The sequence below is a fragment of the Lagenorhynchus albirostris genome, chromosome 4 (assembly GCF_949774975.1).
Source record: "Lagenorhynchus albirostris chromosome 4, mLagAlb1.1, whole genome shotgun sequence".
Lineage (NCBI taxonomy): Eukaryota > Metazoa > Chordata > Mammalia > Artiodactyla > Delphinidae > Lagenorhynchus > Lagenorhynchus albirostris.
This window is the reverse complement of record NC_083098.1, coordinates 45,972,003-45,992,486: the sequence shown is the minus strand read 5'-3', so window position 1 is coordinate 45,992,486 and position 20,484 is coordinate 45,972,003. Positions and strand designations below refer to the sequence as shown.

The following is a 20,484-nucleotide window of genomic DNA, read 5'->3' as shown; positions in this document are numbered from 1 at the left end:
ACCTCTCTGAAATAGGAGGATTAGCTCTTTGAGCTGCCCTCCCCCCAGTTGCTCTGTGCTCCAGGCATCTATGTCTAGTCCCAGCTAATATGCAAAGGGATCTATTTCTAAAATTCCTTAGCTGCTCTGGAAAAAAGAAAAAGCTGTTGTGAAAGCTATGTTATGTGCATATTTTACAAGTAACCAAACAATTTTACAAGTAACCAAACATGCACAGAAAACATACAGAAGGGCGGAAAAGAGAAATCAGTTCCTTAGGGCTAATTATTTAGAGTAGAACTCGAGAAAGTGCTATTTACCGATTTGCATATTTAGCAGATGGCCAGCGAGGAACTGAAGCAAGAGAAAGTAAGGAAAAAAATATATATATATATATAACTATAAACGTTGGAGGAGAGCCTCTTACATCCCCCAAAAGATATTCCATGTGAAATTTTCTCTGGCCTAAGGCACTCTTTGCTTTGCTTTTTGCCCCGCCTCAGGAGAGGTGTCGCCTCTTAATAACAACTCTGTAATGGACAATAAATGATAATTTATGGGTGACCAAGGACCAAGAAGCCTCTCTGAGTCTTCATTAAAACAACAGTACAAGTACAACCTCAGGAGGTAGGCAATTATTAGATGTTTGCTTGCCATTGTCAATGTGCACAGGTAATTTTTTGTTTTTAAAAGTTCCTTTATTGAATATTTATTTTTATTACGGAAAAATTTCAAGGTACACAGAAGTAGAAATAATAGTATAACAAACCCTCCCGTGTCCATCACCCAGTTTCAACAACTCTTTTTGCCAATCTTGTTTCACAGTTCCTCTGCATTATTTTTTTTCCTTTTGGTCGGTAACCTTTAAAGCAAATACAAAGATGATAGCATTTTACTCGTAAATATTTCAGTAAGCACCCCGAAATTTTACAATAACTTGACTGGTTATCGCAAAATTGACCTGCAGAACAAAATAAAGAAGGAACGTAGAAAACCCTCCCGTGGTGGAAGAAGTTGTCACAAAGGTTATCTAGCTATTCTAGCTCTTCGGAGGTGAGAACTATGCGTGGTATTCCCTTGGGACCGGGCCGGGGTCGGGGGGGGGTCGGGGGGGCAGTGTTGGTGATAGCGGTGGGAAGGTACAGACCCCTGGGCAGGTTAGTGAATTTCTCCGAAGTGGTCCACCCAGGCATGCGCAATCCAGACACCAGAGTTGCTAAGGCCCTGAGGCAGATAGAAGCGCAGGATACAGTGAAAACCAATCAGAGGGCTCAAAGGATAATCAGTTAGCCAATCCGGATTCGAGACTGAATCAGAGCTTCAGCATCCTACTCGCCCCCCACCGATATCCAATCGAGGAGCCCGCTACTTTGGGCGGACTTTTCAAAACAGAGAAAACAAAACAAATCGGGGACCTTTAAAAGGTGCAATGCGACCAGAAACTATCTCCTTCCGCCCCTCACGCCTATCACTCCCTTTCCTTCCTCCGTAGGATCAATCGAGGAATAAGGCCGTGCCCAAATTCCATCCTCCTCCTTGGGAGGGAGGAGTGGCTCAGTAAAGCAAAGGCGAGTTGACGAGGCTACAAAGCTGGCTGGAGACGTACACTTAGGGGAGGGACTCTTTTTCAAAGTCTGTTGAGGAGGCGGCGGATCCCTCCGCGGGGAGTCACGTGCCCCGCCCCCTTGGGGGCGTCGGAAACTCAAAACAAAAACAAGGGGTTTTGTTGGGGCCTCCGCGGTGGTGGCAGCGTCAGCGGCGGTGGAACCCATAGTGGGGCAGGGCTTGAGGGACCGGCGCAGCGCCCCAGCCGGAGGGTGGGCGCACGGGGAGTGGGATGAAGCCGGGGCTGTGAGGCCGAGGCGGCGGTGGCAGGGGGGAAGGGTCGGATGCCGGTCGGGGGCACCACTGAGGCGGCGGGTCCCTGACCTCGGAGGCAGGTCCGGACGTCCCCGCCGCACCCAGTCCCATCCGACCGTGACGCCGCGGGCCGGTGGAGGCGCGGCTCCAGCACGGTGAGTGGGCCCACCCGGGATCGCGGAGCTTCTTTGTTCATGGTCGGGACTGCGAAGAGGGATGTCAGAGTGCCCACCCCTCAGCTTGGGGAGCGATTCCGGTTCTGCCCTCAGCCCTGGGGCAGTGGGCGCCCAAAGGCGGAGAGATGCTGATGGGATGGATGGATGGAGGGTCGAGGAGGCTGAAGACAGTTCTTTGGTGTCCCCCCCTCCCTCATTTTGTCACGGTGGCTCGCTGGGGTGGTTCTTCTTGGATTGACAGCTCCGGGTCTCCGCAGAGTTGCGGAATCAGGGCATCGGTGGATGGAAGGGTATTGTCTGGGCACGGGGCGGGCTGCCGACCGGGTGGGCCGCGCCACCCCAGCGCTCTCTGGGACCTAGGTCTCTGCCGCTCGGGTTTTGTTCAGAGGAGGCGCTGCCGAAGCGGATGGGGAAGGCTTTGGGGCCGGACTCCAGCGAGAGGGGCTTCTGGAAATGGGCTCCGCGGGAGGGGCGGGGCTCGGGAGTCTCCTCCCTCCGGTTCTTTGTTCAGTCGCGAGACTTTCCCTCCCCCCACGTTGTGCAAAGCCCCTACCTCCCGGACCCGCAGCCCTCGGAGCCCCCAGTGCGTTCCACTGGGCAGAAACCCCTCCGCCCGCGACTTCAGGTGGGGCGGACCGTCCGGACACCGCCGCCAGAGGACAGTTTCCTGTTTGTGAAGCAGCTGGGAGACCGGGGCTGGCTGGTCTGACCCAGCGCTAGCCGGCGGACGTGACCACGGCCCCTCCCCCTGCCACACCTCCCTGGCGGTGGGGGAGGATTGCTCCGGGGTTCGGCTGGACGTGACTGGTGCCCTCACCCGCTTTTCTCTGGGGTGTGCTGGGGCGCCCCTCGCTGGAGGTATTGGCCCCAGCTCTTTTGTGCTTCCCCCTCCCCCCGCCCTCCAGGATACATTCTAACTGTGTGTGGTGTCTTTGCTACAGATGAAGGATTTGGGGGCAGAGTACTTGGCCGGTCGTGAAGGGGTCCAGCTCTTCGGATTGTTGAACCTCTACCTAGAACAGGAACAGAGATTCCAACCTCGAGAAAAAGGGCTGAGCTTGATCGAGGCTACCCCGGAGGTAAGTCCCAGGAAAGATAACTTGCTCTAGTCGCTGACAGGGCTTGGGCAGATAACTTTAATTTTTTTTTTTTTTTTTTAGTTGAATCTAGACTAAAGGCTGCAAAGTTTCTTAAGACCACAAGTGGTCGTCCTAGAGTACTAAGATAAATCTTAATACAGGGTCATGCTTTTGTTTCTTAGCAAGAATGAGAGTGATACTAAATCTAGGGAAGTGTGGCTTCAAATGTGGCACCCCCCCAGCCTGCAGCTTCAGAGTGGGAGACTCCCTGGGAATTGAGCAGGTCATTTGTGGAAATACCCTCTGCCTATGCAATACTTCTGTATAGCAGGCTCTTAAGTGATTTTTTTTTTTAAAGAAAACAAGCAAGGAATCTTCTAGATGTCCATTACAAGGGAATTGAATTATGTTTGCTCTTATTCTCTGGAAGTGTGGCAACAGTTTGCTTTATATTGAATTGCTGAATGTCTTTTATGATGTATATTTTTAAAAAGCAGTGTTGTATACACATTTTGTATCTGAAAAATTGTAGTGCTTTGTATTCTTGAAGATGCAGGGGAAAAAATTACCTTATTTGAATCTGTGTGTATTGTCCATTGTAGTTCTAAGACAGTCATAAACTTTGGCTCTTGGTTTTTGTTGCAGAATGATAACACTTTGTGTCCAAGATTGAGAAATGCCAAAGTAGAAGATTTAAGGAGTTTAACCAACTTTTTTGGATCTTGCACTGAAACTTTTGTCCTGGCTGTCAATATTTTGGACAGATTCTTGGCTCTTATGAAGGTATTTCATCGTTTTTATAAATAAAACTTCATTTTTTTATACCCAGTGCCTAGCACGATGCCTAGAATACAAGGTTTCAGTAAATATTTGGCAAATGAATGTAATTATGTCACTATACATAAACATTTTTAATATTTGGAATTGTGATCTTTAGTCCGGATTAAGAGACTACAAAAGTAAGCGTATTATTGTATCTTAAGTTAGGTTTTCCTGTACCTCTTACATACCTTCTCTTTAAGGATGTGAAAAAATGAAGACTACTGTTTTTTTAGGTGTTTCTATATACATAGCTCTCAAAATAAGGTTTTCATATTTTCATCTTCTGTTATGTTTCTGTTGAGCCTAGGTGTTTTTAAACACTTGAAACATGGCAAATGGAAGTATAGCAGTATGTTAAAGGGGACCTATTGCCTTCACTATGAGAAATCTTTTCCAAGCAGGGAGCCACAGTCTCATTAACAATTACCAGCAAGTCATATGATATCACTTTTATGTGGAATCCAAAATATGACACAAATGAACCTATCAGTGAAACAGAAACAGAATCAGGGACATAGAGAGTAGACTGGTGGTTGCCAGGGGGAGGGGAGTGGGAGAGGGTAGGAGTGGGAGTTTGGGATTGGCAGATGCAAACTAGTATATAGAGAATGGATAAACAACAAGGTCCTACTGTATGGCACAGGGAACTATATTCAATATCCTGTGGTAAACCATAATGGAAAAGAATATGAAAAAGAATGTGTATATATAGGTATAACTGAATCACTTTGCTGTACAGCAGTAATTAACATTGTAATTCAGCTATACTTCAATAAAAAATAAATTAAAAAAAAACAATTACCAGTAACTGTTAAATGTGGTGATACTTCTGCCAGTAGGATTGCTGTCAGCTGCTGGGTCAGTTTTCAGGGCACTGAAAAGGGAAGCCATCTGTCCGTGGCAGCTTGTACATATGCTCTACTCTGCACATCTGATGCAATATCTCTCTTGGGGAAATTTGCAGTGAAGTATGGGATGATTCTTAAATAGATAAGAAGATACAAAGATGAATGTATTATTTTTATATCCAAAGAAGTATATTTTCTTGGTATTGGAAGGCTTAATTTATTTTGGGGGAGGTTGTACTATTATGAATTTCATAAGTTTGAAATATAATGTCTAACTGTGAGAAACCTAGCTTTTGAACTTGCATTAAAAATTTTTACCTGCATTTAAATTAAGTAATTTAAATGCTGAAAATGTCTTCTTTGTTTTTTAAAGGGAGGTTAAGAGAGCTTAAAATGTAAAAACGATTAAGTATAACTGTGTGTAAGGGTAAGTACGGGGAAGCAGCTTGATTGTGTTCTGTCTTAAGAATAGGGGCTCATTACAATATTCTTTTAAGTGTGTGCTTTGCTAAGTTAAAGTGACAATTGTTGGAAGAAATGTTTTGTTCTTTGTTTTTCAGGTGAAACCTAAACATTTGTCTTGCATTGGAGTCTGTTGTTTTTTGCTGGCTGCTAGAATAGTTGAAGAAGAATGCAATATTCCGTCTACTCTTGATGTAATCCGGATTAGCCAATGTAAATGTACTGCTTCTGACATAAAACGGATGGAAAAAATCATTTCAGAAAAATTGCACTATGAATTGGAAGCTACTACTGCCTTAAACTTTTTGCACTTATACCATACTATAGTACTTTGTCATACTTCAGAAAGGTAGGTGGGATTAAAAATTAAGATTTTCTACTTGAGCATTGCTATAAGTAACAGTAAAGAATTAGAACTCTAGTGAAATTTGTTTTTACCTGATCCAAACTTTCAGCCTGGACTTTTAATAAATCCTTAGAATTGTTTAAATCTTTAGAAGTGTAATAAATAAATATTTTGTTCTTTCTTTTCATTGTATAGGAAAGAAATACTGAGCCTTGATAAACTGGAAGCTCAGCTGAAAGCTTGCTGCTGCCGACTTATCTTTTCAAAAGCAAAAGTAAGTCAATTTCTTTCTTATATATATCTCACAGTTTCTGTTTTTCCCCCTGCAGTTTCCATTTTGAATTAAAAAAATTATTTTTCTTTTTTTTCTTGTAGCCATCTGTATTAGCTTTGTGCCTTCTCAATTTGGAAGTAGAAACTTTGAAATCCATTGAATTATTGGAAATTCTCCTGCTTGTTAAAAAACATTCCAAGGTAAATATCTTCAGAACTTATTCTTTAAAGCAAGTTTTTTCCTAGTGTCTTATTTTATCTTTTCTGTAGTGACTTAATCATTAAGTAACACTTTATGGGGCTCTTAACTGTTACTCATTTATTCTTGTATCTTAAGTGTTGATGTTCTACAAATGCAGCTTCAACCCAGACAGTATTAAGCTGGAAGGGAACCTGGTCACTTAGGCTAGCTTCTTTCTGCGTTTAGACATCCCTTCTGTAGTCTTCTTGCCAGTTGGTAATACAGCGGTCTACATTGCCCCATGCACGTTGTTCTAAAATGCGTATTAAGGGCTTCCCTGGTGGCGCAGTGGTTAGGAATCCACCTGCCAATGCAGGGGACACGGGTTTGAGCCCTAGTCCAGGAGCATCCCACATGCCGCAGAGCAACTAAGCCCATGCTCCACACTGCTGAGCCTGTGCTCTAGAGCCCACGAGCCGCAACTGCTGAGCCCGTGCTCCGCAACAAGAGAAGCCACCACAGTGAGAAGCCCATGCTCTGCAACGAAGAGTAGCCCCTGCTCGCCACAGCTAAAGAAAGCCTGTGTGTAGCAACGAAGACCCAACACAGCCAAAAATAAAAAATAAATTTATTAAAAAATAAAACCCATATTAAGAAGTAGAGTTAGTAAATGCACAGAATGGCATCCCATTACATCTGTAGGACTGAGTCATCGTCCCTTTAGTAGCATTACCAAGGTAACATCAGCTATGTTGTTTTTTGTTTTTGTTTTTTTTTGCGGTACACGGGCCTCTCACTGTTGTGGCCTCTCCTGTTGCAGAGCACAGGCTCCGGATTCACAGGCTCAGTGGCCATGGCTCATGGGCCTAGCTGCTCCACGGCATGTGGGATCTTCCTGGACCGGGGCACGAACCCGTGTCCCCTGTATCAGCAGGCGGACTGTCAACCACTGCACCACCAGGGAAGCCCTGGCTATGTTTTTCTTTTAAACTCCTTTGTCAGGCTAGCCTGATAAGTTTTTTCAATCATAAAGAGGTGTAAACCAAACATAAGCACAGTCCTTTTTCTTACACTGATAGTCTAGTTGGAGAAGTATGGAACTGAACACGAAGCAGGGTGTTCTGTCATTTACTGTTCTGTGTCGCAGTCCTGTAGGGTCTGTGTCTGAACATAGGCAATAGTTCGGGATTTGGTTAGCAGAGAAGTAGGGTAGACCGTGAGAGGAACAATGACTTGGAACCTGGTTCTACCAAAACAATCTTAGACAGTGGAAGTTTGGGCAGCAAAGGCTTACGGCTAGGAAGCTGGTGGACTAGAAGGGTTTGGGAATCATTTTAGGGTAGGTTTGTAGATAGAATATCTAGGTGATAGTCACAAGCAGGAAGTAGTACACCCAACTCAGTGGTTTTTAGAGGCCAAGCATGGAAATGAGGCAAAGAGTCACGAATGACCAAGATTTGGACCTAATGGTGGAGAGAATATTGGTACCATTGAGGGAAATTGGAGAGAAGTTAACTGTGATCAAAGAAGTATGATTTTAGGTACTTGTATACCTTTCAGATAGGTAGATGTCTAGCAGATACTTGGCAGTCTGGACTAAAAACTCCAGATAAATTATAGTTGGAGATTGAGATTAGCAATTTCCCATGAGGAAATAATAGTTGAAACCGTAAGAAATTTTGGGGAGTCCTTTGCTTAGCGGTTGATTAAAACTCTGGGTTTTCAGTGTTGGCAGTTTCCCCACGTAGGAGATGTAGGAGGTGATGTCAGGAGAATAAGAGAGTGGTAGAAGCCAGGCTACCAGGGGATTAAGATGTGACTGGATTAGGTGGAAATGGAGGCCAAGATGATATAAAATCATCATCTGTTTTGTGGTCAAGTACATTCAACGTGAAGCATTTTGTTTTAATACGTAACTTCCAGCTTTTGTTTTAATCACGAATTTACTAGTTTGAATCTAAACCTTTTATAATAATGTCATTTGGAAACATCTTCGGTGAAAATTGATTCCATGAAATAAATTAGGGCACTCCCCAGTGGTGGAGGAACTGTGCCCTTCTGGGGGAATTCCTCTTCTCTCACACTGCCAACTTCTCCATTTGCATATATCTGGTGTCTTAATGTAAATGCGTATTTTAGCAATCCAAGTCATGCTATGTTACAGAAACATAAGTTATGTTAAATTCCTTTGCATTGCGACTGTCAAAGTATATACTTGATAATTGATTTATTAACAGACCTAGTGTTTTTAGGTTAGTGTGCTTTCTTAAGACAGGCAGAGTATTCTCTGTATTGAATCCTATGTAAACGATTTATACCTGTGGTGCTCCTCCCCTAAAGCAGTGGTTACCAAATTTTTACTGCACATTAGAATCACCTGGGGAGCTTTAAAAACCCTTGATGCCCAGATGACACCTCATATCAATTAAATAAGAGTATCTGAGGGTGGGAGCCAGGTGTTTTTTAAGGATCGCAGGGTGATTCCAAGGTGTGGCAAGGTTTGGGAACCGCCGTCATAACCTCTTCATTTAAATATTTTTTTCAGGTTAATGACTCCGAGTTTGTTTACTGGAGGGAGTTAGTTTCTAAATGCCTGGCTGAATATTCTTCTCCTGAATGTTGCAAACCAGACCTTAAGAAGTTGGTTTGGATTGTTTCAAGGCGCACAGCCCAGAACCTCCACAATAGCTACTATAGTGTTCCTGAGTTGCCCACAATACCGGAGGTGGGGTGTTTTGATGAAAGTGAAAGGTAAGCAGGTTCCTTGACTAATGACACTTCCGCAGACTAAATGTTACTGATTTTTGTGTATTAGAGCCCCTAGCTCTGATAGCATCATTTCTTTGGGTAAGAAAATTAACCAGAAGTAGTTTTATTAAAATAGGCAATAGTTCGGAAGTGTGCCCCCCCCCACTTTTTTTCTTTATTAAAAAACAACAACAGGGGCTTCCCTGGTGGTGCAGTGGTTAAGAATCCGCCTGCCAATGCAGGGGACGCGGGTTCGAGCCCTGGTCCGGGAAGATCCCGCATGCCGCGGAGCAACTAAGCCTGTGCGCCACAACTACTGAGCCTGCACTCTAGAGCCCGCGAGCCACAACTACCGAAGCCCATGCTCCTAGAGCCTGTGCTCTGCAACAAGAGAAGCCACCGCCATGAGAAGCCTGCACACCTAAACGAAGAGTAGCCCCTGCTCGCTGCAACTAGAGAAAGCCCATGTGCAGCAATGAAGATCCAACACAGCCAAAAATAAATAAATAAAATACAAATTTAAAAAACAAAACAACAACAACAAAAACCAGCATCCCATACGTCATTACCTCCCCGGGACTTATAACTGGAAGTTTGTACCTTTTGACCACCTTCATCTACCACCCCCTCCCCCCAACTCCGGCAACCACCCATCTGTTCTCTGCATCTGTGAGTTCTGTTTTGTGTTTTCAGATTCCACATATAAGTGAGATCATACAGTATTTGTTGTTCTCTGACTTATTTCATTGCTCCTGTTTAAAAAAACTGGTTGTTTCCCATCTTTTTTGCTTTTTGAAATACAGTTTAGTTAAGAAAACAGCATTCTGGGTTTTTTAACATTAGTATGAATTTCTAAAATGGTCCTATGGAAAGAGGCTGCGGGTTAAATGACTTGAAAGTAAAGGGAACTACCACCACTGATGCGGCAGAGTTCTGTAGAGATTTTTAGTTTTGTCAAATGCCGTTGTCTTATTCAGAGTTTATTTTTGTTAGTAAAGTGAATTATTTAATTTTATTGAATTTCACCGTTTTATGCTGTAGGGAGAAGAGACCATAAGTTCCATTTTCCTAGCTCGTTGGTTTCTTAGTTTGATATTTGAGAAGTTCAGTGATGCAATTATTGATGCAAGAAAGACATCAAAACCATGTGATAGGAGATCTTTGTCATTAGTTTGCATTTACTGGATTTAAAGTACTTAGAATTCTATAGTTATTGCTGACAGAGTTATTACTTGGTACAAGAATAATAGTTTGGCAAGTGGTAATTTGTTTAAAACTCTTAAGCAAATCTGTATTTTCTAAGGAGCTTACAATACACTTCACTTTAGGAAGTCCTTCTAAGTTAAATTTTGTCACTGTAGAGCTTAAATTTTGAATGTAAAAATCCTGAGACTAGAGCTGCTTGTTCAGCAGTTTAATTTTGCCTGTATGACATTTAGACGTGTTTTAAATGATGGGATCCTCTTCTCTCTGTTTTTCCTTTTAGCGAGGACTCTTGTGAAGATATGAGTTGTGGAGAAGAGAGCCTCAGCAGCTCCCCTCACAGTGGTCAGGAGTGCACTTTCTTCTTCAGCTTCAAAGTGGCACAGACACTGTGCTTTCCGTCTTAGAAATCTCATTGTTCTGGGTCCAAAATGAAAGTGTGTGTACAGGTTTCAAAGCAATAAATGGGGGAGTAGGTAGTTTCCTGGTGCAGCCCCCATCTAGGCAGGAATTGCATAGACTCTGGAATACCTACCTTCTATTTATTATTCAGATCAGATCTGGCCTATTTTCATATTTAATCCTAAGCCATCCAATGGGTTAGTGCCTCTTAAACAATTAACAATACTTCAGACATTGGCACTTTATTTTTCTCCTTGATCTTTAGCTACGTGGGGGAGGAGGGAAGGTGCTGATACCTTCAACTTATTACTTTTCAAGAAGATTTTTAAAGTTGAATAGTGTAGCGTCAACTTTTTTATAAAGCCTTCAGGTGTCTTTACTGAAACAGATTGGGAGTGTGCAAGTGCTTCCTTAGCAGGGACAGTGGATAGTCCTGTAATGGTTTATCTTAGATCTCTCTCTCTCCCCCCCATTCTCAGAGCAGAGAATATACTCTTAAATGTCAAAAACCTTTTTTTTTTGTTTTTTTTAAATGATCAGTGTTCTATCTGATGCAGACTCTAGAAACTTAGGAATTATAATGTTGACATTTCTGTGAATTTTGGTATGTAATATCTTCATTTCTTTGAGGTTTCTGCCAAAACAGAAATAAGCAACAGACTAGGGTGGTTGGATATTTGCATTCCTAATGATTAAGTGTTGTCAGACTATAGTATTATTTTAATGTTTTTAAAACAATCCATAATCTAGGTGTGCATGTACCTGTATGAGAGCAGTGCAGCAAGTTGAACAGAACTAGGTAACTATGGAATTGATAAATGTTGACCTAATAGCACATTTTGTCTCATTTTCTTCTATTAAAAAAGTCTGCATGATTACATTGTATTTCCTTTGTAATTCACGTTTCAAAAATAATGGTATTGTACATGGGTGCCAAGACTGAATATGAAGTGTAAAAAAAAAAAAAACCTGAGTGTTTGTAGTATTATAGTTTTAAGCGTATCTGTGTGGTGGTACAGCCATAAGAATAGGGATTTATCAACTCTGTACACATGAGATTTTGTACAGAGAATTTTTTTAAACTTTATAAACTGTATATGAAAATGTAAATCTTTAAAAATGTACATAAAAATCCTGTATTTTTTTACCGTGTGTGTGATAGTCTAGTCATTGCATGTAAATATAATTTATTGTGTATTCTGTATTATAAATCATATAACGATGACTTACTTTTTTATTGGTAAGTCAGCATCCATCGGATGTTTTTTGAAGTGAATCTTTTTGAAGTAATAATAGATTACAACTCAAAATAAAAATATTAATGCATTGTACTCCTGTTTACAGTCACATTTTAATTTTTACCTTTTTGGTGAAAAAGAAAAGGTGCTTGCTGTATTTCAGAGGGGAGGCTTGAAGTGAGGCCGGAGCGCCTCCAGGATAAGCCCTGTCTCTGGTTACCAGAAGTCCTCCAGGTAGTATTTCCTCACTGCAGTTTGGCCCTGAGCCTTGGAGATACTGAAAGTGAATCTGTCACTGGAGAGTTGACCTCTCTCTGGGGTGTACTCATATTAAAAGAGTGACATATTAACCTGAATGCCTATTAGTTTATAGCGAAAGCCAAAAGGTATCAAGTAGACCAGAATACTCACGTTGGCAGGTTAGTACAGTTTCTCTCTCTGCAAACAAGCCAACTTCTCTTCAGAAGGCCGCTTGGTGAATAAGCACTAGGGGAGTTAGCTTTGACTGGACCTTGCCAGCCTCTAGCTCTTTGGATCTTTTTTCCCAAGCTTTAGGCTTGATCTGCAAGTGGTGGCCTCCACCCCCTTTTTTTTTTTTTTTTTTTTTTTTGCATGGGTTTCCCTATCTAGTTTGGTTTTGTAGACCTTTGTTTGTTCTAGTTGGTTAGAAAATGAGATACACAGAATATGGTTTTCATGTTATACCTCTTCTCCCCTGGCAATAGGGACATGTTTTCCTACCCTCCTAGTGGAGAATCTCTGCTTGAATGACCCTCCCTCTCTTATTAAGCAATTTGGCAAATAGTAGACAATATATTCTGCTTTCAGATTTTGATTTGTTGAGCTGTAAAAGTCATTTGTGGCTTTGCAAGTCTTGAACCCTCTTCAGTTCTTCTAGGGTTTTATTGCTTTTCTTACTACATGGTCTTTCTGTGTGAATCTGTCCACATGTGACTTCATCTGTTCTCCTTTCTGGTTTTCATTGTATTTAGACCCTTTTCCCGAACTCCCAGCCTATTTGTTCAAAACTGGTCATCCCACTTGGAAGTTTCTGATTACGCCCAAACCTGCTCTTCCTGTGTGTCTGTTTTGAGAGTAGGTATTCCATCTACTCAAGCTGGAAACTTAGGTGATTTCCTCATTTCTTCTTGCCTGCTACCTCCGGCCGGGAGGTCACCATTTATCATTTATACTGTGTATCTACTCTGTCTCCACTTTCTGACACTGGCTTGGCTCAGACCTGTTCTCTATTAGCAGGGTTACTATTGTACAATATCCTAATCATCTCTCAGTCTCCAGGCTTACTTCTGATCCCCTTGCTGCCTGGGTATCATTTTGAAATATGCAAAATTCTAAAAAATATGCAAATTTGATTGTCTCTCCTGAAAAATTATTCAGTAGGTACTTCTCAATCAGGATAAAGTCTATATTGTGACATACAAGTCTCTTCCTAATCAGAACATGGCACCTTTCTCTGGTCTTTCTTTTCCTTGCCATTTCCTAGAGCTATAAAATGTGTATTAAAAAAAAGTAACTGGCAGCTATGTGGGAGATGGAGCAGGTAGAGATGAATAATGTAATGGGGAGACCAATCAGGAGTCCTGCAAAAATCCAAGAAGTGATGAAGGACTGAACTAAGGTAATGGCAGTGGAGATGAGGAAGACAGGTAGGACTAGAGAGGCACTGTCCTTTGTCTTTAGGCATTAGAAGTAGACTCACAGACAAGTCCAGGAGCCTGGTTATGCCCTTCTCGGGCCATTCAACCAGTTGGCTTTCCCATAATTGTGATGAATAAAATTGAGAATCAAGCCCCCTGCCCCATTCACAGCAGAGATGAGGAGAAGGCTGACGTTTTGGTCTCATACTTGCTCCTTGATTTGGCAAGAGATTTGGCTTTTCAGGTTTCAATTCTGTCATTTCCTAGGATGTGGTGTGCACACTTTGCTGCTTCTGCCAAAGTGCATGCTGAAATACAACTCTCCCTGACCCCTTGGTCCGCACCCATTTGACTCTCGGAAAGCGAGATTGGACAAATAATGTGTTTCATTCACCTGTTATGCTTGGAGTTAATACTCAGGTTAAGTGTACAGGCATTGGTTCCAGAATACAGCTTTAACCATTTTCTTGGTCTAGGATCTGCCTTTTTCCTTCACTTTCTTTCACTGCACACTGGGTTCTAATATGATGTTCCCCACTGCCTCCCACCTTCCGTGGCATGCATGCCAAGTGCCAGCTTATTTAAGCAACCGACTTATCAGATTCTTACATGGCCAAACACCATGTACTTTGCATTTGTCACTTGACTTGAGTTTTTCTCACTATTTATACCAGAAATGGTCAACAACTTTGCTTTGCGGTTAGCAAATCGGATTGTGTGGTAGATAGTTTCCCAACAGCCAATGAGTCCTCTCATCCCTGTGCACTATCAAGAGGTGGATTCCATTCCCCTTGAATTTCAGCTGGCCTTGTGCCTAGCTTTGCCTACTAATGTGCAGTGGAAGAAGTTCAGTGCATGTCTAAGCCTAGGCTTCAAGAACTTCCCTTTTATCCCTCTTGGAAGCCAGCCACCATGGTGCAAAGAAGCAGGTTGGGTTACTGATAGTAGAGAGCCCATGCAGAGAGAGGCTTTTGGAGATGGGAGGCCATCTTGGATGTTCCAGCCTCGGCTAAACTCCCAGCTGCACACAGCTTGCATGAGCATCTTCAGCTAAGCCACACGGAGTGGGGGAACCACCCAACTGATCCTAATTAACCCACAGACTCTTGAAAAATAATAAATCATTATTTTAGGCCACTAGGTTTTGGGGCTGTTTGTTACACAGCAGTAGATAGATAGCTGCGACAGGTTGCTTGTTATTTATAGTCAAATGGCGGTTATTTCTGAGTGGTGAGATGACAGATGACTTTTCTTTCTAATTATGCTTATGTGCAATATCCATTTTTTTCCTTCAAATGGATTTGAGTTATTAGTGTATTGACAGAATAAGGAATGAACTCTAATAAACACATACTGATTATATCCTTTCCTTGATTAAAATCCTTATTGGTTTCACATCACTCCTGAGCATCAAGTTCAGACTCTTCAGCACAGTTTCCAAGACCCTGCTTGACAACCCTTCTCAGCTTCATCTCTCACGGCATCCACATCCACACGCTTTCCAGCCTGGTTGCAGTTCAGCTCCTTCCACTCATCATGGTTTCGCTCCCTCCTGTGACTCCATGCACACTCCTTCATCTGCCTGGAACACCTTTCCTGTCATCCTTGTCTGGAAAACTCCTACTTACCACCTTAGGAGTCGCTTCATTCTCTCATTCACCACCAGCTATTTGAATGCCTCTTATATGTCAGGTAGCACACTAAGGGCTGGATATACAAAACCAAACACAATGCACAATGTCCCTACCCTCATGAAACTTACGTTCTAGCCCAGAACCAAATAATTTACAGCAAATAATATGATTTTTAAAGGTTGTGATGATGTGTTTTCTTCCAAGAAATCTTTCTGGAACTTACCTACTTACTTACTTCCCTCTCCTTGTCAGTGCTACCTGTTTCCATAAAACTCTATATTTTTCTTATCCTACCAGTTAATACCTTGCTTGTCTGCTTACCTTACTTGTCTGACGTGGGAAGGCAGGGAATGTTTGTCTTTCTTGCTATTGTTGAAGCTCCAGCACCCAGCATAGTATCTGGGCCAAACTCCTCCTACGCTGGCTGTTACTGGCAAAAAAAAATAACCTCACTGTTCACTTAATATGTTCCAGGCACCTTACATGAATTCTTTAGTCCTTCCCATGATGCTACTAGACAAGTACTGCTTTAGTCCCATTTTTCATATGAAGAAACTGAGGATTAGAGAAGTACTTTTACACAGATGTGGGAAGTGGCAGGGCTATAACTCAAAGCAAGTCTGTCTGCCAAACCCTGTGCTCCTAACCACAGTGCTAAACTACTACCCCAACCTTGATGGTACTCATTAAACAGTTGTTGAATGATGAAATAATAAAAAATAAACGTTCTTATAAAGAAAATCCTACGCATAATCCCAGTAAAGTAAACCACAGTATTCTCCCGTTGTTCAGTTTTTAAGTGCTCTCCCCCATGTAAAGGAAAAGTGGCTAAGATGCACAGTTGAAATGTCTTTAATCACCCAGGAGCCACTTAGGGTAATGTAAAATCCAAGGCAGTATAGTGGCAGAGAAAATGAGGCCTCATCAAAAGCTGGAAACTTCTTTGCACTCAGGTTTGTGGGCCCTTCCCAGCCTTTGTACATCAAGTTCCTTTTACACTTAGGTTATACTTTATACTTTATTATTAACTTGGGTTCCAAGGCCCACAGTCATTAGGTGTTCATGGGGCTGGGGCTTGTCACAATAGGGGACTGTCTTGTTAAAGGTTTGCTTGCCCTTTGCCTGTTTTACCTTTATCTAACATAGCAGTCATCCCCCACTTACTCATTTACTGTTCTGGGATATTTTTCCAATAATTATTTCATGTGTCTGTGGTTTATCCTCTTGCCTAAACGCTAAGTTCTCGTGAACCTTTATATCCTTCAAGGTGCCTAGCGTAATGCTGGACAAAAACACGTGTTAACACTTTTCTACATGTATCACACCCGACGGTGTCTTTTCCATTCCCGATTGCAGCTATTCATAGCTCGTAAAGGTGAACCTTCATGCATGCAAGGATGAAGTCACCCTCTCCGAAGTTAGGATTTCAAGTCATTATTAGGGCATGTGGGGGGCCGTGGCCCACTGCTACAGTTACATGCACCACAATCAAGAGTAAGCTGTAGGGCTTCCCTGGTGGCGCAGTGGTTGAGAGTCCGCCTGCCGATGCAGGGGACGCGGGTTCGTGCCCCGGTCCGGGAAGATCCCACATGCCGCGGAGCGACTGGGCCCGTGAGCCACGGCCGCTGAGCCTGCGCGTCCGGAGCCTGTGCTCCGCAACGGGAGAGGCCGCAACAGTAAGAGAACCGCGTACCGCAAATAAATAAATAAATAAATAAAATAAAAATTAAAAAAAAGAGTAAGCTGTAGTGAACAGGCTCCCACTGGACTATCAGAGTCTGATCCTGGTTTCACCACTCGCTGTCTGACCTGGCTGGCCATTAACTAAAGTGTTTATGCCTCAGTTTCTTCGTCTGTATAAAGGGGTCGATGATGGATGGACCTGTGACAGACACAGAAATGTGCTGCCGAGATGCCCCAGCTGCTGGGAGTGCTTTTGGCACACGGCCTTCCGCGGATGGCCCCTGTGGGACTATGACCCGGAGAGCAGCCTCACCCAAGGTCACGCCCTGCCCAGGAGGGCCAGCATCTAATGACTGATTGAGGGGGGAAGACGCATGAAGTCTTGGTCACTTTGGTTCAGCACAGGACAACCCAGATGGATCACTTTTGTCCCAGAGCTCTCCATGGGGCTGGCTGAGGCTGCTGTTGGGTCTGTGTTGTGGCTCAATTTCCTCCACCCAACCTTCCTTTTTCCTTCCCCTCCCTGCCATGGGTGCGGATCACAGCGGTGTTTCCTACTAAACATCCTGCACCCTAAGCTTTGTCTCAGTGTCTGCTTCCCGGACACCACCATTTGCAAAACTGTCTCGTGGGGTTACCGTGTGGATTGAATGACATGACGATACATGATAAAAAATTTGAACAACACCTGATATTTACATATGCACTTATGTAAATATTGGCTATAATAATTATGACCCCACTTTTGTCCCTACTCTCCCACTTCCCTTAGACTCAATTATTTATTCAACTATTATTGAGCTAATATGATGTACTAAGTTTTGTTCTAGGCAATGAGGATGCCAAATAGAATCAAACACAGGTCATACCATTGAGAAGCTCATCCTCTAAAGGGAGAGGCAGACATATCAGTTACCACGCAATGTGAGAACCATAGTAATTGAAGTATGTACAAGGCATGGTGCTAGCATCCTGGTGTTGCCTCTGCATGAGTTCTCTAATCTTCTGGATGGAACTAAAAGACCATTTGGTGTGATTTCAGTCATTCCAGGGAGGCCCTGATGGTCCATCTTTTTTCCAGTGCCCCTCGCATCCCTGTTTCCCTCTAGCTCATTCTGTCATCCCCACTTTTGGAAAGTCTTTCCTTTAGCTAAAGATTTTGAATCTGGTTAAAATGCAAATATCTCCAATAGGGTTTTCACCTTCATGACAGTCAGAAACTATGGTTTGAGCACCTATTTGCTGTGAGTGTAGTTTTGGACAAGTCACTTGTGATTATTTGGGGACCCCAGGAAGTAGATACTGAGATGAATTCCAAAGTGCCTGCAATAGTTGTGTTGGGGGATGTGAATGAGTAACGGGGAGGAAGGACGAAGGGTTGGGCAGGGAGAGCCTGGAATTGTGATCAAATCTGACAAGACTCAGCCAACCTGGGCCTTAGGAACACAAGCTGCCCATTAGAAGAGCCCCATGTTGGGTAGCAATGGCCAGGGCTAGCAACCTGAGTGCTTAGTGGCTGACTGAGGATTATTCAAGGAGAGCATAGCTTCAGCTCAAATGCCGAGGGGCTTCCTGAAGGGGCTGCAGCTGGAGGCTGTCCTTGCAGGGGAACGGCAGCTTCTTCCTGGAAGGGAGATCCATGGGGTGCATCTCCAAGGGGCCATAACTCCTTTGAGATCTACTTTTTTAATCCAAAAAGAGGAGACACCTAGAACTGCAAAAACTCTTGGCAAGAACACTCCATTCAAACACCTGCACTAAGAGACTTGGCCGAACTTTAACTGGCTTCTTGCAGCCCAAGGCCATGTTCCTGGGACAACCCTGCTGCCTTTTGAGTTCCTCTCTGGAAAAGCTCAGGGCTGTCTAAAGAATCTACAGTTTGTTCTAGCCAACACCTGACCTCCCTTTCCTAAGTCATTTACTCTAAAGTGTTGACAATTGTGAATCCTTTTTCTGTCCCTTTGAGATGTGTATCTCCTACACCTCAGGAGGGTCTTTCTAAAGGATCTGAAAGCCATTCCTTTGACAATGTAATCATCAGGAAGGACTGGGCCTCTGTCTTCCAGTGTCTGTGGGAGGGTAGAATCCTAACTTCGTTAGTTGCCAGATAGCAGACACAGCTGCCCTAATCACATTTACACTCACCAACATTTCATAATTTTTCATTGAGCCTCCACTCGCTTCCCCTCCCTTCATCCTCGTTCTCCCTTTAAAATCTCCCGTCGCCTCTGTCCCAGATGGATGGCACTCAGCTCCTTCTCCTCCTGGAGTCTGTTTTCACCGCTTTCACTAACGTCCGGCTTTGCTTATCATTGACAGTGCTAAGATCTGCCTTTCCTACCTCCCAGGGTTTTGAGAACTGAAGAAGTCAATGGAGAAAAAAAGTATTCTGTAAACTGCGAAGCTCTTTACAAATGTGAGCTGTTGTCCGTATGAAGGCATTGCCTATATTTTCCTGAGAGGTTTTGAAAAATACATCAAAATATTTTTTCTGTTCTTACATCTCCTCTCTAAAAATGTAAGCAATATAGAGGAAGTGGTTAATGCCTACAGTGCTACCCCTCAGAGATACTGCTGTCAACAAATGATATTTATCATTTCATTCTTCTGATGCAAGTATAAACACATAAACTTTTTTTTTTTGCATAGGTGGCATTCTACTCTATATGCTCTCCTACAACACACTTTTCTCATTTAACAATGTATTGAGGCACATGTCAGCATCAATATGGATCTGCTTTCTTCTTTTTAATGGCTGCAGAGTGTTTCATTTTATGCTCATGGGATAATTTGCTCAAGGTCCCCTTCTAATGGATATTTACATTGTTTCCAATTGTTCAGTATTTTTAATCAGAGCAGCAATAAATATTCTTGAACATCCATTTCTGCTTACCCATGCAGTAATTTCTTTAGGATACCTTTCTAGAAGTGAAATTCCTGGGTCTAGTCTAAGGGAACACATATTTAAAATTTATATATTGTTGACCTGCTCCCCTGAAAAGTTATATGGGTTTACACTCCCATCAATAATGCGCATCAGTGACAGTTTTTTTACTTTTGCGCCAGAGGATTTTGATGGAGGATGGGGCTGGGAACAGCTTAGAAAAAGTGCATGCGATCATTAGACTCCTAAAGGACACAGAAAAAGTTGTCACTAAAAGGGATGTGGGGGGGGCATAGACACTAAAATCTGGGCTCAGAAAGTCACCTGCTTCCTGCTTTCCGTTGGGTCCCCCGTCCCAGCTTGTCCACCGCTGGGCATCACGCACGCTAAGCCACCAGAACACTGAATGTCTTTTCATAGGATGTGCAGGCAGGCAACTGCAGCTGCTCCCCCTGGGCCTGGGCAGGCAAAAGCCTCCCCGTGCAGTGCAGGAGAAAGCCCTGCCTGCGGCTATAGCTGCCTGGCCTCAGCCCTGTCCCATCTTGTACATGAAAGAGGAGCAAAGTTGACGTGTCCCACGAAGGGAAGGCGATCAAAGGCTAGACAAGATGCCAAGTCTCAGAAGTGGTGCTGTGCCTGAACTTGGGGCTCAGCCCCGGGAGCAGACATTTATCTTGGTTGCTTCAGGGAAGCCTTTCATGTTATTTTTGGGTGGAGCATCTGGGCAGGGAAGGAGGCGACGGATGACAGGGAGGCCCGTTTTACCTGCCTCCATGCCTGTGTTGTACCAGTTGCCAGGGTTCTTCCTTTTCACCTCCTTTTTTTCTTCTTATTAATTTTTCTTAAACTGAAAAGATTTGGGCACGTAACTTTTATGGAAAAAAAACCCCTTAAAATATAACTCTAAAGGCCATCTATTATGTGTCCATTCTCATGCCACAAATGTCTTCATGATATACATTACCTGCCAGCTGTTGCCACAGGGGTCTGTGTTTTCCACATAGCTTC

General features: G+C 43.2%; 1 protein-coding gene across 4 annotated transcripts; it reads left to right on the top strand.

Moving 5' to 3' along the window:
• Positions 1–1,834: 1,834 nt before the first annotated feature.
• CCNG2 (cyclin G2) lies at positions 1,835–11,710 on the top strand. 4 transcript variants are annotated; one of them, XR_009540141.1, is made up of 8 exons: positions 1,837–1,994; positions 2,957–3,094; positions 3,740–3,877; positions 5,325–5,575; positions 5,768–5,846; positions 5,948–6,046; positions 8,572–9,443; positions 10,261–10,393. XR_009540141.1 is itself a non-coding variant. In XM_060147209.1 (8 exons), the coding sequence occupies exons 2-8, from the start codon at positions 2,957–2,959 to the stop codon at positions 10,382–10,384; spliced, it is 1,035 nt and encodes a 344-aa protein (XP_060003192.1). In that variant the 5' UTR covers positions 1,841–1,994; the 3' UTR covers positions 10,385–11,710. The 4 variants fall into 4 exon arrangements, 3 of the variants coding, with proteins under 3 accessions (XP_060003194.1, XP_060003192.1, XP_060003193.1); XM_060147209.1 differs by having other exon boundaries at positions 1,841–1,994; positions 8,572–8,777; positions 10,261–11,710; XM_060147210.1 differs by lacking the exon at positions 1,837–1,994 and adding an exon at positions 2,791–2,873 and having other exon boundaries at positions 8,572–8,777; positions 10,261–11,710.
• The last annotated feature ends 8,774 nt before the right edge of the window (positions 11,711–20,484 follow it).

Coding starts and splice junctions, on each gene's coding strand:
- CCNG2 (XM_060147209.1), top strand. CDS start 2,957: ATGAAGGATTTGGGGGCAGAGTACTTGGCCGGTCGTGAAGGGGTCCAG. Junction 5,576..5,767: donor CTTTGTCATACTTCAGAAAG/GTAGGTGGGATT, acceptor TTCATTGTATAG/GAAAGAAATACTGAGCCTTG. Junction 6,047..8,571: donor TTGTTAAAAAACATTCCAAG/GTAAATATCTTC, acceptor TATTTTTTTCAG/GTTAATGACTCCGAGTTTGT.